Here is a 12,206-nt window from a genome sequence, read left to right as displayed (position 1 = left end):
AAACTACATATAATGTTAGGTAAATTCATTACAACAATTTTATTTTATTTTTAGATCCGCACGCTCCGCATCAATTTAGAATTTTATTTTATTTTTATTATTTAAATCCACCCGACACTTGCATAGCAGAAAAACCCACACCGCCCCCACCAAGTATATAAGAAAGAATATTTTTTTAAAAAAAAAAAGATAATATACATACACCTAAATAGCAACATATAAAAATTCGAAAAATGATTTTGGCATGGACCTCCGCTCATGATTGAGCTTGAATATTTTTCCATGCTAATTGCCAAAAAATGGCAGTTCTCACCCATCTTTTTCTCCTTTTTCTGGGAGGGAAGCATTTAGTGAGACAACAGAGAAACTGCAGGGCTCTTGGTTTTCACCTTTCAGTTTCACTACCAACAGTAAGTCTACTAAACACAGTAAAATAGCCATCCATCAGAACTGAGGAATAACCAGGGCATATAACCGAAACTCAGTACGTGCAGAAGAATATATAACCAAAAAAAATCAAGAATGGCCATAACATTATTAGAATGTAACACTCTCTATACTGCTGATACAAGCGAGTGTTGTATGACAAATAAACAAAAATTACAGGCTTATGCATACCATAAAGATCCATTCACATTACTGCAATCAAAGCAACTCAGAATATGAATTTATCTTGCACAAGCTCTAATCTGTAGGGGCCTCAAACCTTGTGGGAGTATCAATTCCCATCATGCAGCAAAGGCCAGATATCAAAATTATAAGCAAGACAATTGCCTGGAACAGTACGTAAAGAACATATATAATCAGTAAACACAAAAGGCAGCAGCAAGGGAAAAAAGGGACATAATCTGATTTTACCACAACCAGAAGAAAACACTAGAAGCAGCTTTGAACTGTGGACAGATGCAAACAACTTACCACAAATATGCCCTCCAAAAATGAGGATTTAATTCGGCAAACTCCATCACAGCCATCGACTGATTTATTTCCAGTACCTTCAGCAAGAAACCTTTCTACTTCCCTATGAGAGGGGAACTGAATTGACCTAAAAGGATCTGACACATAGAGTGCGGTGTATTTTGCTCCCAGATTCTCCACATAACTGAGTAGTTGAGATAAAACTTGTCCTACAAGTTTATCAAGTTTAAGAACTATATATGACCAAAATAGGTATAAACCACATTCTCCATTGATATCATACCTTCAGATGTTTGATCTTCAGCTCCTCCCAGAGTACGGTGACCTTGATCACATAGAACAATCAAATTTGGCTGCCCCTTGGATTGTTTAGTGATCCTTGATAGCAGATAGTTCTGTAACACAAGACGGATGAAAAGAATTAATACATCCAGTATACACGGAAACAACATCCATATATATACACATACAAGCAAGTAGTAGCTGTGGTGAACATAGCCACTGCAGTAAAATCTGTAAAATGTCACTTCTTTTACTTTTTCGGGTGCCTCATTTTTTAATAGAACAAAGATTACTCCATTATTAACCTGAACTGAGTGGACATCAGTGAGTTTCTCAAAACTTCCACCCTCTACAGAGCATGATTGCGAGAAAGCAATGTTGCTGGCCTCAAGACCATGCCCACACGTGTTTGTAAATTCTGAAATCAAGGAGCTTTCCACTGATTCTCTCTCCTCTGATGCATCAATGTAGGGGAATGCCAAAGAAAAATTGGACTTTGCAACAGAGGCCTGATCAAGACATTTTTTACCACAGCTAAGATAATAAAAATGAACTTTTGCAGTACATCAAGAACCAAGCAAAAAAAATTTGAATCAGGGAAATGATTTCCGAAGTTGGGAAAACTCTAATTACCTTCAGCAAGTCCACAAGCTCCGAATTGGCATTTTTGGGTCTAGAAATATCCACAGATTGCAACTAAACAAGAAATAGACATTAGCAGCTGAGGCAAGGTAGAAAATATCAAAAAGTATAATAAAAACTTGCAAACCCTATGTGTTAACAAGGTCCCATATGAAAGTTGAGATGCAGTAGTACTTTACGAGCTTAAAGTGGCATTTTCACTACCCAACTACAATTCTCCTTCAATGGGTAAATAAACCAAATGGAGTTGTTTGTATCAACTCAACCATCGGGGTTAGTTTAACACAGACAACAACCACAAAGGGTTTTACTTAGAGCTGTCCAATTGGCAGGTTGGTCTAAATTTAGGCGGGTCAAAAATTGGAATGAATTAATAAATGTGCAGGTCAAAAGCTACTTGGACTGAAACAGGTTAAGCTAACACGTACTAAAATGTGGGTCATAGCCCAACCCTCCCAATCCTTGCGAAAGTTTAATTGCTTTATTTGTTGTTTCATAAATTTTCAGTACCAAATAAAATTTTCTTCTTCTTTATTATAGCTATAAATAACATATCAAATTAAAGAAAATGTCTTCTAAAAATATTGACAAGATTACTCATGAGTCAAATCAACCCAATTTTGTAATGGGTGGAAATAGATTGAGCTAAATAGATGGGTTATTGACCCACCCAAACTTGACCGGGTTTGTGGATTGAGTTTGATTTTTCCACCCCTAGTTTTACTCATTATTCAGGATACAAATGGATTCCAAACACACTTTGGTTTTTTTACTGGTAAGTAGGAATGGGTTCCAAGTTCTGCCACCTTTTCGGCAGTTTGAAATCAGTGTGGAGCAACGTAAATTTTGTAGGAAGGTGTATCACAATCTCGTCATTGTCTTGCTCCGAAGCATATAAAATTATGAATCGATTGGCTTAAATAAAGTGTGTTTGGATAATTTAATTCCAGGAAAGTACAACAAAATATTGTTACTCTTCCCCTAGAACTAAGAGATGCCTACCTCTTTCCCAACAAAAACAAGTGCAAGATCCAGATGCTGTCCACCTTCTTTTCCTGAGCACTAATGAAGATAAAAGACAATTCAGTTTCCTTCAAAAATTGAATCAAGAGAAAGCAGGCAGGCAAGAACTAATAGAATATAGCGACAGGAAGTACCAGCAAGTCCGACCAACCACCCTCAGCCATAACGGACTTGACTAAATCCTTCAGTGAAAGGGTTCTGTAATTGACAGCTTCACTTGAGGCAACTCTGTAACATAAGTAATCAAAAGTTTCAGATAATACAAATTTACGCATAGATCTCTTGGCGACAATCACCATAAATGTGTTGCAGTTGCAGTTCAGGTAAGTTGCAATTTGGTGCAAATTACCTTTAAAAAACAAATGTATCATCCCACATAAATATGGAATACAGAAGAAGGGGCATACATAGGATATCAACCTGTTGTCACCAACAATTCATTAGCTAGGCAGTAGGGCTCACCAGTAAATCGCAGATTAATATTTTAAGGACCTAAATGATGTTTCTAGATGGTTCACATAGCTATGCACCTTTGCTTCAACTATAACCCAACTAGGAACTCTACTGACTTTCCGAGACTTCATGCCATTGTATTGAAAGCATGTCAATTCTAGCGAGCAGCTTTGTAAGTCCTAAACCTAGCTATTCTCTGTAGGTCTCTTTAGTGTACTACTTGTATACCGAGAATTTCCTTATAAAATTAATACTTCATCAAATAAAGTTCCTAAACATTGCTATCACGTACACAACCTAGCCAAAGTAAGAAGTCATTTTGGTTAAAAAATTAAAGTTAGTGTTTTCTATTCAAGTAGACAAGGAAATAGAAACTTACACAAATTCTTAAGTGTTGAAACTCACAATTAATGGCTTCTAGGGTTTGTAAAATCTTTTAGAAAGAGGCGAAGGGAGGAACTACAGGGAACAATTATAGAAATGGAAGGAGCTACTGAAAATTTATGAATTTTGAGGCTATAACGTAAGAAATTTAACGGGAGTAATTGAGGCATTAATAAATTGATTGTAGCCAGAAATTCTGATTGTCATTAGGATTTGATCTGAGATGCACGGTCTATATTTTGGAGATTTTTGTCCATATTAAAAGCTGTTTTTCTTTTGAAAAAGAATAGAAAAGCTTATTAAAAGCTTTAACATTCTAGAGGCATGTGATTTTGACACTTCACAGACCCCTTCAGTCTTCCTCAAAGAAATAAGAAGAGTATATTCGAGATTTACAAGAAAGAATACAATGTGGAAATTGCTTTACATCAGGTGTTCCAAAACAAAAGATCTTGTGTAAGAATAAGGTATAAATTACTTTTGACAACTAGAAGCTCAGGCCACAAAGCAAAGATGGGATGTCATTTAGATTTGGTTGACCTTCCTAGATGAAGGCTGCCTATGAAGAAATTGATCTCACTAATGGAGTCGAACATTGCTAGGGTTTAAATTCAAGTGATGTGAATCATCAGATGTGCAAGAACAAAACAATCAGGCCACATTTGGATTAGGATTACAATGGATCAAAGAAGTCAACTTGGTGATATGTTCCCGACAAGAAGGTAGATAAGTAATGGACACGTGAAAAAAAGAAAGATGGAAATGCCAGATTACAAGAGAAAATGCTAGGTCTACTAATGGTAAAAATTAGTCGGGCATTTTGGTGAAAAGGGATAGTTCAACAACTGAGTCTTCATTATTTACCTAAAATTATTCCACTATGCATAGTTGAAAAGTATAAGCATATATGCAAGCAGAAAATCTCCATGAGAGATTGAGAGGTTCAAACAGAGTAGCTAAAAGCTGGAGCAGTGTGGTGTCACGAGCGTAGCTAGGATTTTCAAGGGTACACAATAAATTTGCAGATCTTACTTCTATTTGTTCGTGCTTAAACAAGTTAACAGTCGACCCATGACAACAACAACAACAAAGACTACTTCTAATTCTTTTTCCATTTCTCAATTATTTTTTGCTGGTTGACTTAATTTGAAGAAAAAATATGGGAGACGCTTCCCAGAATGTTTAGCTATCAAGGAAATTGAAAAACTATCATCACCAGTATGAATAGTTAGAAGGACCGATAGGAAGGGATTGATATACCGTGAGTTTACGGTATTTCTAATACATTTCACTTACAAGTTGTGTGTGTCTAGGGCCTTTTTATATTGGTTTTTATGTGTTTTTATCATGTTTTGCAGGAAAGGTGTTCAGGCGCGGAAGTATAGAGACAGTTGAAAGAAATGCAGAAACAGGGCATTCACGGAGGTGATCTATGGACCATAGGTCCATTTACGGTCCGTAGGTGATGACCGTAGATCAGCAAGCATGGTATTGAGGACAAATCAGGGAAATCTGACCAAGTGTAGAACTACGGTGTCCATTGACGATCCGTAGATTGATCTACGGACCGTACTGTTGATCCGTAGAATGATACTGCGAGGGTTCCAGTACCTGATTTTTGAAGATTCTAAGTATGGAGCTACGGAGGGGATTGACGGACCGTAGATCGATCTACGGTCCATACTGCTAGTCCGTCGTTTGCTTCAGAGAAACTGATTTTTTGGAAGCGGAAATATTTTCTAAGTCCTGGCTGACGGAAGGGACTTACGGACCGTAGATCCATCGGCGGTCCGTAAGTCAGTCTCGTGGATTGACGACGCGTACCTGAACAAACTTTCCTTAATTTGTTTTCTATAAATAGGGCATGTAAACCTCGTTTTTGGGGGTTAGACATTATTATTCTATTTTTACTTTGTGACTTTGGAGATTAAGTTGCAACCTTAGCAATTATTGATTTCCTACATTCGTTTTGAAAACTTTTGGCTTTGCAATTCAAGTTGAAATTCTGGGTTTATTATTCTCGTTACGTAAGTTCATGATTTATTCATCTAATATTATGAATTGTGTTCTTGCTAATATGAGTAACTAAATCCACAACTAGGGTTGTGGGAACCATGAGCAATTAACAAAGTATGAATAGTAAATAAGTAATTCTTGAATAGTGTTTTGCATGCATTGATAATTCTTTCGATTTAAAAGTCTTTTTAACGAGTGCACGCGTTAGAACTCGCCTTGTTGCTACTTGCCGGATCAAGGAGGTAATCAACAAGAAAAGAATTATCAACATAGATTTAGTGTGATACTATCTAATAGGCTAGTGTCGATTGGTGCGAAGTAATAACTAAGCCAAACATCGATTATGATGTCTAATATGAGGTAAAGGTAAGGGTTAGTAAATTATACACACGTAGCCGGATCAAGGTGCGGGGTGAAATTCTCTAGATGCCGGATCAAGGATTTAGAGATACCTAACTTATCACTTTGCATGTCACACACTAGGAAAGGACTGCGATTACTAGGATTACTGCGTTATGAGCTTGTGGGAAACACGTTTACCCTAGTTAATCTTCTCATCTTGATAACAACCGAAATTGATTTTTGATTATTGATTACTTACTGAATTCTTACAATTTGTTTCACAAATTCCCCCCTTTTTATTTCTTGTTTCTGGAAGTACTTTGGCTAATTGAATATAATTGTTGGTTAAAGTAAAGTCTAAACCATTTTCCTCGTGTGATCGACCCCAACCTACAAGTTGGGTTCTTTACTTGATAACGATCACTTATACTTCTGTAAGGAGGTGTAATTTGAGCGTATCAGGGATTCAGAGGCACCATGAAGATAGTAAACATTAATGTAGTAATCATTTTTCATAAGATGGCAATGAAAGATACACTTTGATAGTAAGGATCTAGGAGAGTCTAAAAGGATTTTGTTATTTACTTAGAGCCTGTTTGGATTGGCTTATTTTAGGTGTTTTTAAGCCAAAAGAGTTTTTAAGCAGTTTTGTAGTGTTTGGGTAAAATAAAAAGTGCTTATAAGTACTTATTTTAAGCTAAAATATCAAAAATAAGCCAAAGGCCAATACAAACGGGCTCTTAGTTGGCATATAAGTTTTGCTTCCTCATTTTTCTTTTTGTTTTGTGGGGAAGTAAGTAGTTGACACTTGAGTTGTTAGTTTGTTTTACCACTCAGCCAGCATGGAAACAATGAGTTCCTAAAAATGATTGTTTGTGACATTGATACATATCATAGTCATCCTACCTTTGGTGCAACTTTACAAAATTTAGAAAGAAAAATTAATGCCATAGTCTATGGGTTATTTTATAACTGAGCGTGCTAAGTTAGCATAACAGTTTAAGAATAATAAAACATAAAGTGACAGCACTTCTAACAACAAACAAACAAAATTCACGAAATACCCAAGAAATGTGTACACTAAAGAAATCATCTTTCACAGAACATTTTTCTAAGTTACTAGCAAAGACATTGAGATATAATTTGATTAAATTGATATTCCTAAAGCTATTTAAGAATAATAAAACATAAAGTGACAGCACTCCTAACAACAAACAAACAAAATTCACGAAACACCAAGATATGTGTACACTAAACAAATCATCTTTCACAGAACAGTTTTCTAAGTTACTAGCAAAGACATTGAGATATAATTTGATTAAATTGGCATTCCTAAAGCTTCCAATGGAGAATTTATATTCAAGACAAAGTTAAAAGACCTAGACTTGAAAGTTTATGTATCGTTTGTGAGATATTTATATCATCCATTGCTATACCTGTGATAAAGTTAGAGAGGTATGTGATCAGAGTACTGTGGACAATGCTTGTACAGAGTTGGAAAATCACTGGGGTTGGAAGAAGATGCACAGGGTAAAATAAGCACATAAGATATGGGAGATGATACCATCGAACACAGTTTCACAATTATGGAGAGAACAAGGAGATTTTTTGGTGGAGAAGCAATCCAAAGGAAACATTCTAAAATAAAATACTTGACAACTTCTTTTCTTGGAGCAAACAGGAAATATCTCTGTGAGTTTTGAAGCGTTAACGTAAACTTGTCCTAATACACAAGCTTAAGTGCTTTTATGAGAATAAGGAAACGTCATACTAATAAAATTTTATATTTCTTTTAAATATATTTGAACTACCTATCCAGCATCACTTCATAGAGAAGTGGTTAGAGGTATTAGAAATAAATAATGAGCTAAGGTATTGACCTAATTGCCTTGACGTAGCTAGTCTTCCCCTAAAGAAAGAGGCTTTCTATTTTTAATAGACATGATTATAAGGAAAGAGGCTGTCTATTTTTAATAGATATGATTATCATGACTCCTGACCATATTTTGAAATGAAGTACCTACCTAGAACCTCCACCTCGTCTTCTAGTTCTTCACCATTCTCTTTTTCTTCCTTTTTCCTGATACCACTTATCTTTTTGTTCTACTCCTCAATAAGCTATTTTAGATGTCCCTGAGTTCCCCTCTCTTCATATCTTCCCTCCCCTCCCTCAACTTATTCTTACTGCTGCTCCAAGCCCCATCTGACCTCCTCTCATTTCTCCATTCTAGACAGATTTGTCCTCTATTCTCTCAAAAACGAAACAGCTTTTGCATTCAAATTTTGCATTAAGAACTGTCTATTTACATATATCACAAATTTCTAATAAAAGTGATGGAACATTCAATTAATCGAGATTACCCAAGATTGCAAAGGTAACTGTGCCACCAACCCAACACATATCCCAATAAAAAAAAAAGGAAATAAGCAAACAGTCTTCCTGTAGTTTGTTTCTTCTCAGTTGTTTTTCCCTTTTGCTTTATCACATGTTCTCCATTTCTGTTTGTTCAGTTGCCAGTCCTCAGTTACCAGCAGTTTTGATTATTTGATTTCCCTTCTTGAGTTGGACCATTATCATTATCCTGATTTCAAGTTTGTTCACCCTACTACTTCTTCCAGCAAAGAAATCATTTTCTCTACTCATGAGCCCAAATGCACACCTTTCTTTTTGCCCCCTCATCCCATCTTCTTTTTAACTACCCGCCAAAATTTCCAGCTCAGCACTTGAATTTTCTCTTGTTTCTATTCATCGTACGTCATTAGATGATTTCAAGTTACTCCTCTGGAAAATCCTTCAGGCATCAACAAAGCCACACAAGTATTTTCACCACAGGACGAAGAACAATGGACCAGGTAATATAATGAAATCTAGTTTACCACCCTCAAGAGGAAAGGCACAGATATAGAGAAGGCTGCAGAAACTATGCAGATGTGATAAGATTTTTTTTCTATTTGATTAGTTAAGGGAATGCGGAATGTTAAAGATACCATAAACTTTCAAAGAACAGACAGACAGAACAGCTATCTCAAGAACAGATAAAGAAAATACAATCCCAGACTCCCAGTTAACATTACAAAGAATCAAAAAATGAGATTCAAGCAAACAAAATGGAAGAACTAACAATATCCAGTTTCCTTTTCAAATGAGATGTTAATGCAAGAAATTATTTTTTGGGCACATAATGCATAATGAGTGTATACCAGAAGCAAAGTTTCTCCATCTCCTTTTGCACACTAATATTTGTTTTTCTTTGGGTGACAATTATCAGACAGAGAAGCAATCCTCCATAAAAGGGACAAACTGAACTTTTAATATGTACCAGCAACAAAACCGCCTCACATTTGAATAGTGAGAAAACTAGCAATATTAGGTTGAAAGCATTCTAGATTACAAATAGTGTAAATAATAAGGAAAGGAAAGGAGAGTCAAAAACGATCTGGAACCTTAAAACAAAAACTCTTGAGATACAATTCATTTTAAAAGAAGACAGTTTCTCCAAGTAAACCATTCTTAGTAGAAGAAATCTTTTTATCCATCTAAATGAGAACTTCATTTTGAACAGAGGTTAGCTATCCAAAGTATTACAAAAGAAAAAAAACTCTGTGTAGACATCTGAATGATAGATTAAACCCTCATTGAAAAGATTTCTGACAAGGAAGATTACTATTAGGACATACAGACGAGCACCCAGATTTGGCATCTCCAGATGTAATTAGATTCTGGCAGGGTGAATTGTTTATGCCTCCCTCTAGCTTAGCCAAAACATCCTTCCCTCTAGTTTGAAGAAAGACCTCCACTTTTTTCTTTTCAAATAAGGACCTTAAGCCTCCACTTTTTATGGAGTCACAGATATAACCCATATAGGGAGAATGAGTAAGGTACTATTAGAAGTAGAGAGAGGCTATAAGTTTGGGAAGTTAGAGAGGAAGATGGAGTAGTTCATCCTATTTAGCAACCTCTGGTAACAAACAGTATGTCAAGATCTACTGGAATCAACTATATTACTGGATAGAGGCACCACTAAACCAATAATTTGCTTTGAATCCCTGGTGATTGAATAAGCTGTAACAAAATCAGTAGAAATCTAGAAGCTGCAATAACCAATAAGAAAGTAAATCCATACCCATAATGATGCGGTGACCAAAGAAAGGAAGGAACTGCCGATGGAAATGAATGTCCGAAAGGGACTTCAACAACAACAATTAAAGCAACCAACAATGCCACGGGAACCGTCTTCATCTTTCTCCTGAACATCAAATCATGAATTGACAAGACATTAACTGAAAAGATTCAAAATCAAAATACAACCAACATAGTAAGATCAACAAATTCAGACATTTAGTGCACAAGTACAAGGATGATTTGACAAATCTAGATGTTTGACCCGCAGAACAAAAGGATAATTCATTCTTTTACAATATCATCTGAATCAAAAGGCAAAGCAGTGCTCATAAACAACAGATCAGAGAAGAGAGTGGATTTTATCTAACCTTGGGAAGGCTACTGATGCTGTGATGCAGGTTCAATGGAAGACTCTTCAGCACGTTGCTGTTTTAATCAATCTCTTACTTCCCTGAATATGATAGATAATAATACAGATCTCCATACACTCTGACAAATTACACTTCCGTGCCCTCTCTTTCCTCATATTATTCCTGTGGTCCTTCTATTTTATTTCAAAATTTTACAAACCTATTTTTATAAAAATCAAAAATATATTGAATAAAAATACTTTTACCTAATAACTTGTGTAGCTCTTGCACTCATGGTCTAAAAATACTATTTACTATGATCCAAAAATGTTAATTACTTAATAGGTTAACAATGACCTTTCCCAAGTTTCTTATTTTTGAACACATTCTTTTTCTAACAATAACTTTTTCTATCGGCAAATGTTTATCATACTTCAATTAGGAAAAGATTAAAAAATAATAAATTTTCTATTTTATTATGAATTTTTAATTGTAATTTAAATGAAAATTAATGATGAGATTATTATGATCTTAAATATATGAAATATATTATCAGTTAAAAATGATACATGAAGTTATTCTATTTTAATTGATAAAATGAGATTAAGAAATAAAGAAAAAATTTCCTATAGTTTATTAGTTACAGTGATTTAAAAAGAAATAAAATAAAAATAAGGCTCTTTAAAAGTAATATATTAATTTAGAATATGATGTGTTTAAAAAGAAAGGAAGAATATATTTATTCAAAAAAAAATATTTAACCCACTTCGTAACAATAGGGGCATTTCTAAACAAAACTATATTAGTAGAGATATTTTAGTCGAAACTATTAATGATAAGGACATTTTTAGACCAAATTATTATTAAAAGACATTTTTGTTCAATTTCACATAGTTTAAGGATATTTTTTTTTTACTATTTTTCATCTATTTTATTTGAAAATTTTAGAAACTTACCTTCAAATTTACTGTGACCAAGTTGTTACTATGATTTGGGATATTATATTTTGGATTGGGATTACCTACAATATTTTTTCCTATAGTTTTTTTCAATGGGCTTGTGTAACACCTCGAAAGTGTAAAAGTGATTTGGAAGTGGGGAAGTGTTGAAGTTGTTGGTGCAACTGGTTCCACGAACCCCTATGTGAACCATAGAATGTCTTATGGGTCATGGGAAACCATTCAAAGTTTGTGATCTTCAGGATTTTGGGTTTCATTAAATTGAATGTACTATCGATCAGAAGAGGCCATTGTTGTGGCTCCAAGATTCATGTTTCAGGAGTTTTGGAATTTCAGCATCATAGTTCCACGGTTGGTCCCTACGGTCCCTACAAGGGAGTATGACTCGTGGAAGGTGGCTAGTGGTTGAATAACAAAAAGTTAGGGTTTCAGTATTTGATTGATTCCATGATTGACCAATACGGTTTGTAGACCGTTGTACGGTTCATACATGGTGTCCGTGGAAGAGAAATCGACAGTTTTCTTCAAGATTAATTGACTTTTTTTCTACATTTTTAATTCCTAAACTATGCCGTTTCTAGACTATTTCTAAGCCCTATAACTAATTCTACACTTCAACAATTTTACATTCCCTCTCATTCTCTTAAAACCCCAAAAGCTCTCAAGTCTTCTTCTCCAAGGATTCTCAAAGTAGATTATGGTACTTCAAGCTTC

The 12,206-nt window shown here is 35.0% G+C and overlaps 1 protein-coding gene across 2 annotated transcripts; it reads right to left on the bottom strand.

Annotated features, from left to right (window-relative positions):
* Nucleotides 1-549: 549 nt before the first annotated feature.
* On the bottom strand, nucleotides 550-10,686 carry LOC125813077 (uncharacterized). 2 transcript variants are annotated; one of them, XM_049492568.1, is made up of 9 exons: nucleotides 10,552-10,686; nucleotides 10,185-10,307; nucleotides 3,000-3,093; nucleotides 2,845-2,904; nucleotides 1,834-1,896; nucleotides 1,506-1,709; nucleotides 1,202-1,313; nucleotides 919-1,127; nucleotides 550-774 (listed from the first exon to the last, which is right to left on the bottom strand). In XM_049492568.1, the coding sequence occupies exons 2-9, from the start codon at nucleotides 10,298-10,300 to the stop codon at nucleotides 685-687; spliced, it is 948 nt and encodes a 315-aa protein (XP_049348525.1). In that variant the 5' UTR covers nucleotides 10,301-10,307; nucleotides 10,552-10,686; the 3' UTR covers nucleotides 550-684. The 2 variants fall into 2 exon arrangements, with proteins under 2 accessions (XP_049348525.1, XP_049348524.1); XM_049492567.1 differs by lacking the exon at nucleotides 10,552-10,686 and having other exon boundaries at nucleotides 10,185-10,324.
* Between the last annotated feature and the right edge of the window lie 1,520 nt (nucleotides 10,687-12,206).

The sequence above is a fragment of the Solanum verrucosum genome, unplaced genomic scaffold (assembly GCF_900185275.1).
Source record: "Solanum verrucosum unplaced genomic scaffold, falcon-dt-bn FXZP01000256.1, whole genome shotgun sequence".
Classification (NCBI taxonomy): domain Eukaryota; kingdom Viridiplantae; phylum Streptophyta; class Magnoliopsida; order Solanales; family Solanaceae; genus Solanum; species Solanum verrucosum.
This window is presented reverse-complemented; position numbering and strand designations above follow the sequence as displayed.

What these genes read in the sequence shown, in the direction of transcription:
- LOC125813077 (XM_049492567.1), bottom strand. Translation starts at nt 10,315, where the DNA reads ATGTTCAGGAGAAAGATGAAGACGGTTCCCGTGGCATTGTTGGTTGCT. An exon ending in TGGTCACCGCATCATTATGG is followed by an intron (nt 3,094 to 10,184) that starts GTATGGATTTAC and finishes CTTATGTTACAG; the next exon opens with AGTTGCCTCAAGTGAAGCTG. An exon ending in AGCTTGTGGACTTGCTGAAG is followed by an intron (nt 1,710 to 1,833) that starts GTAATTAGAGTT and finishes TGTCTTGATCAG; the next exon opens with GCCTCTGTTGCAAAGTCCAA.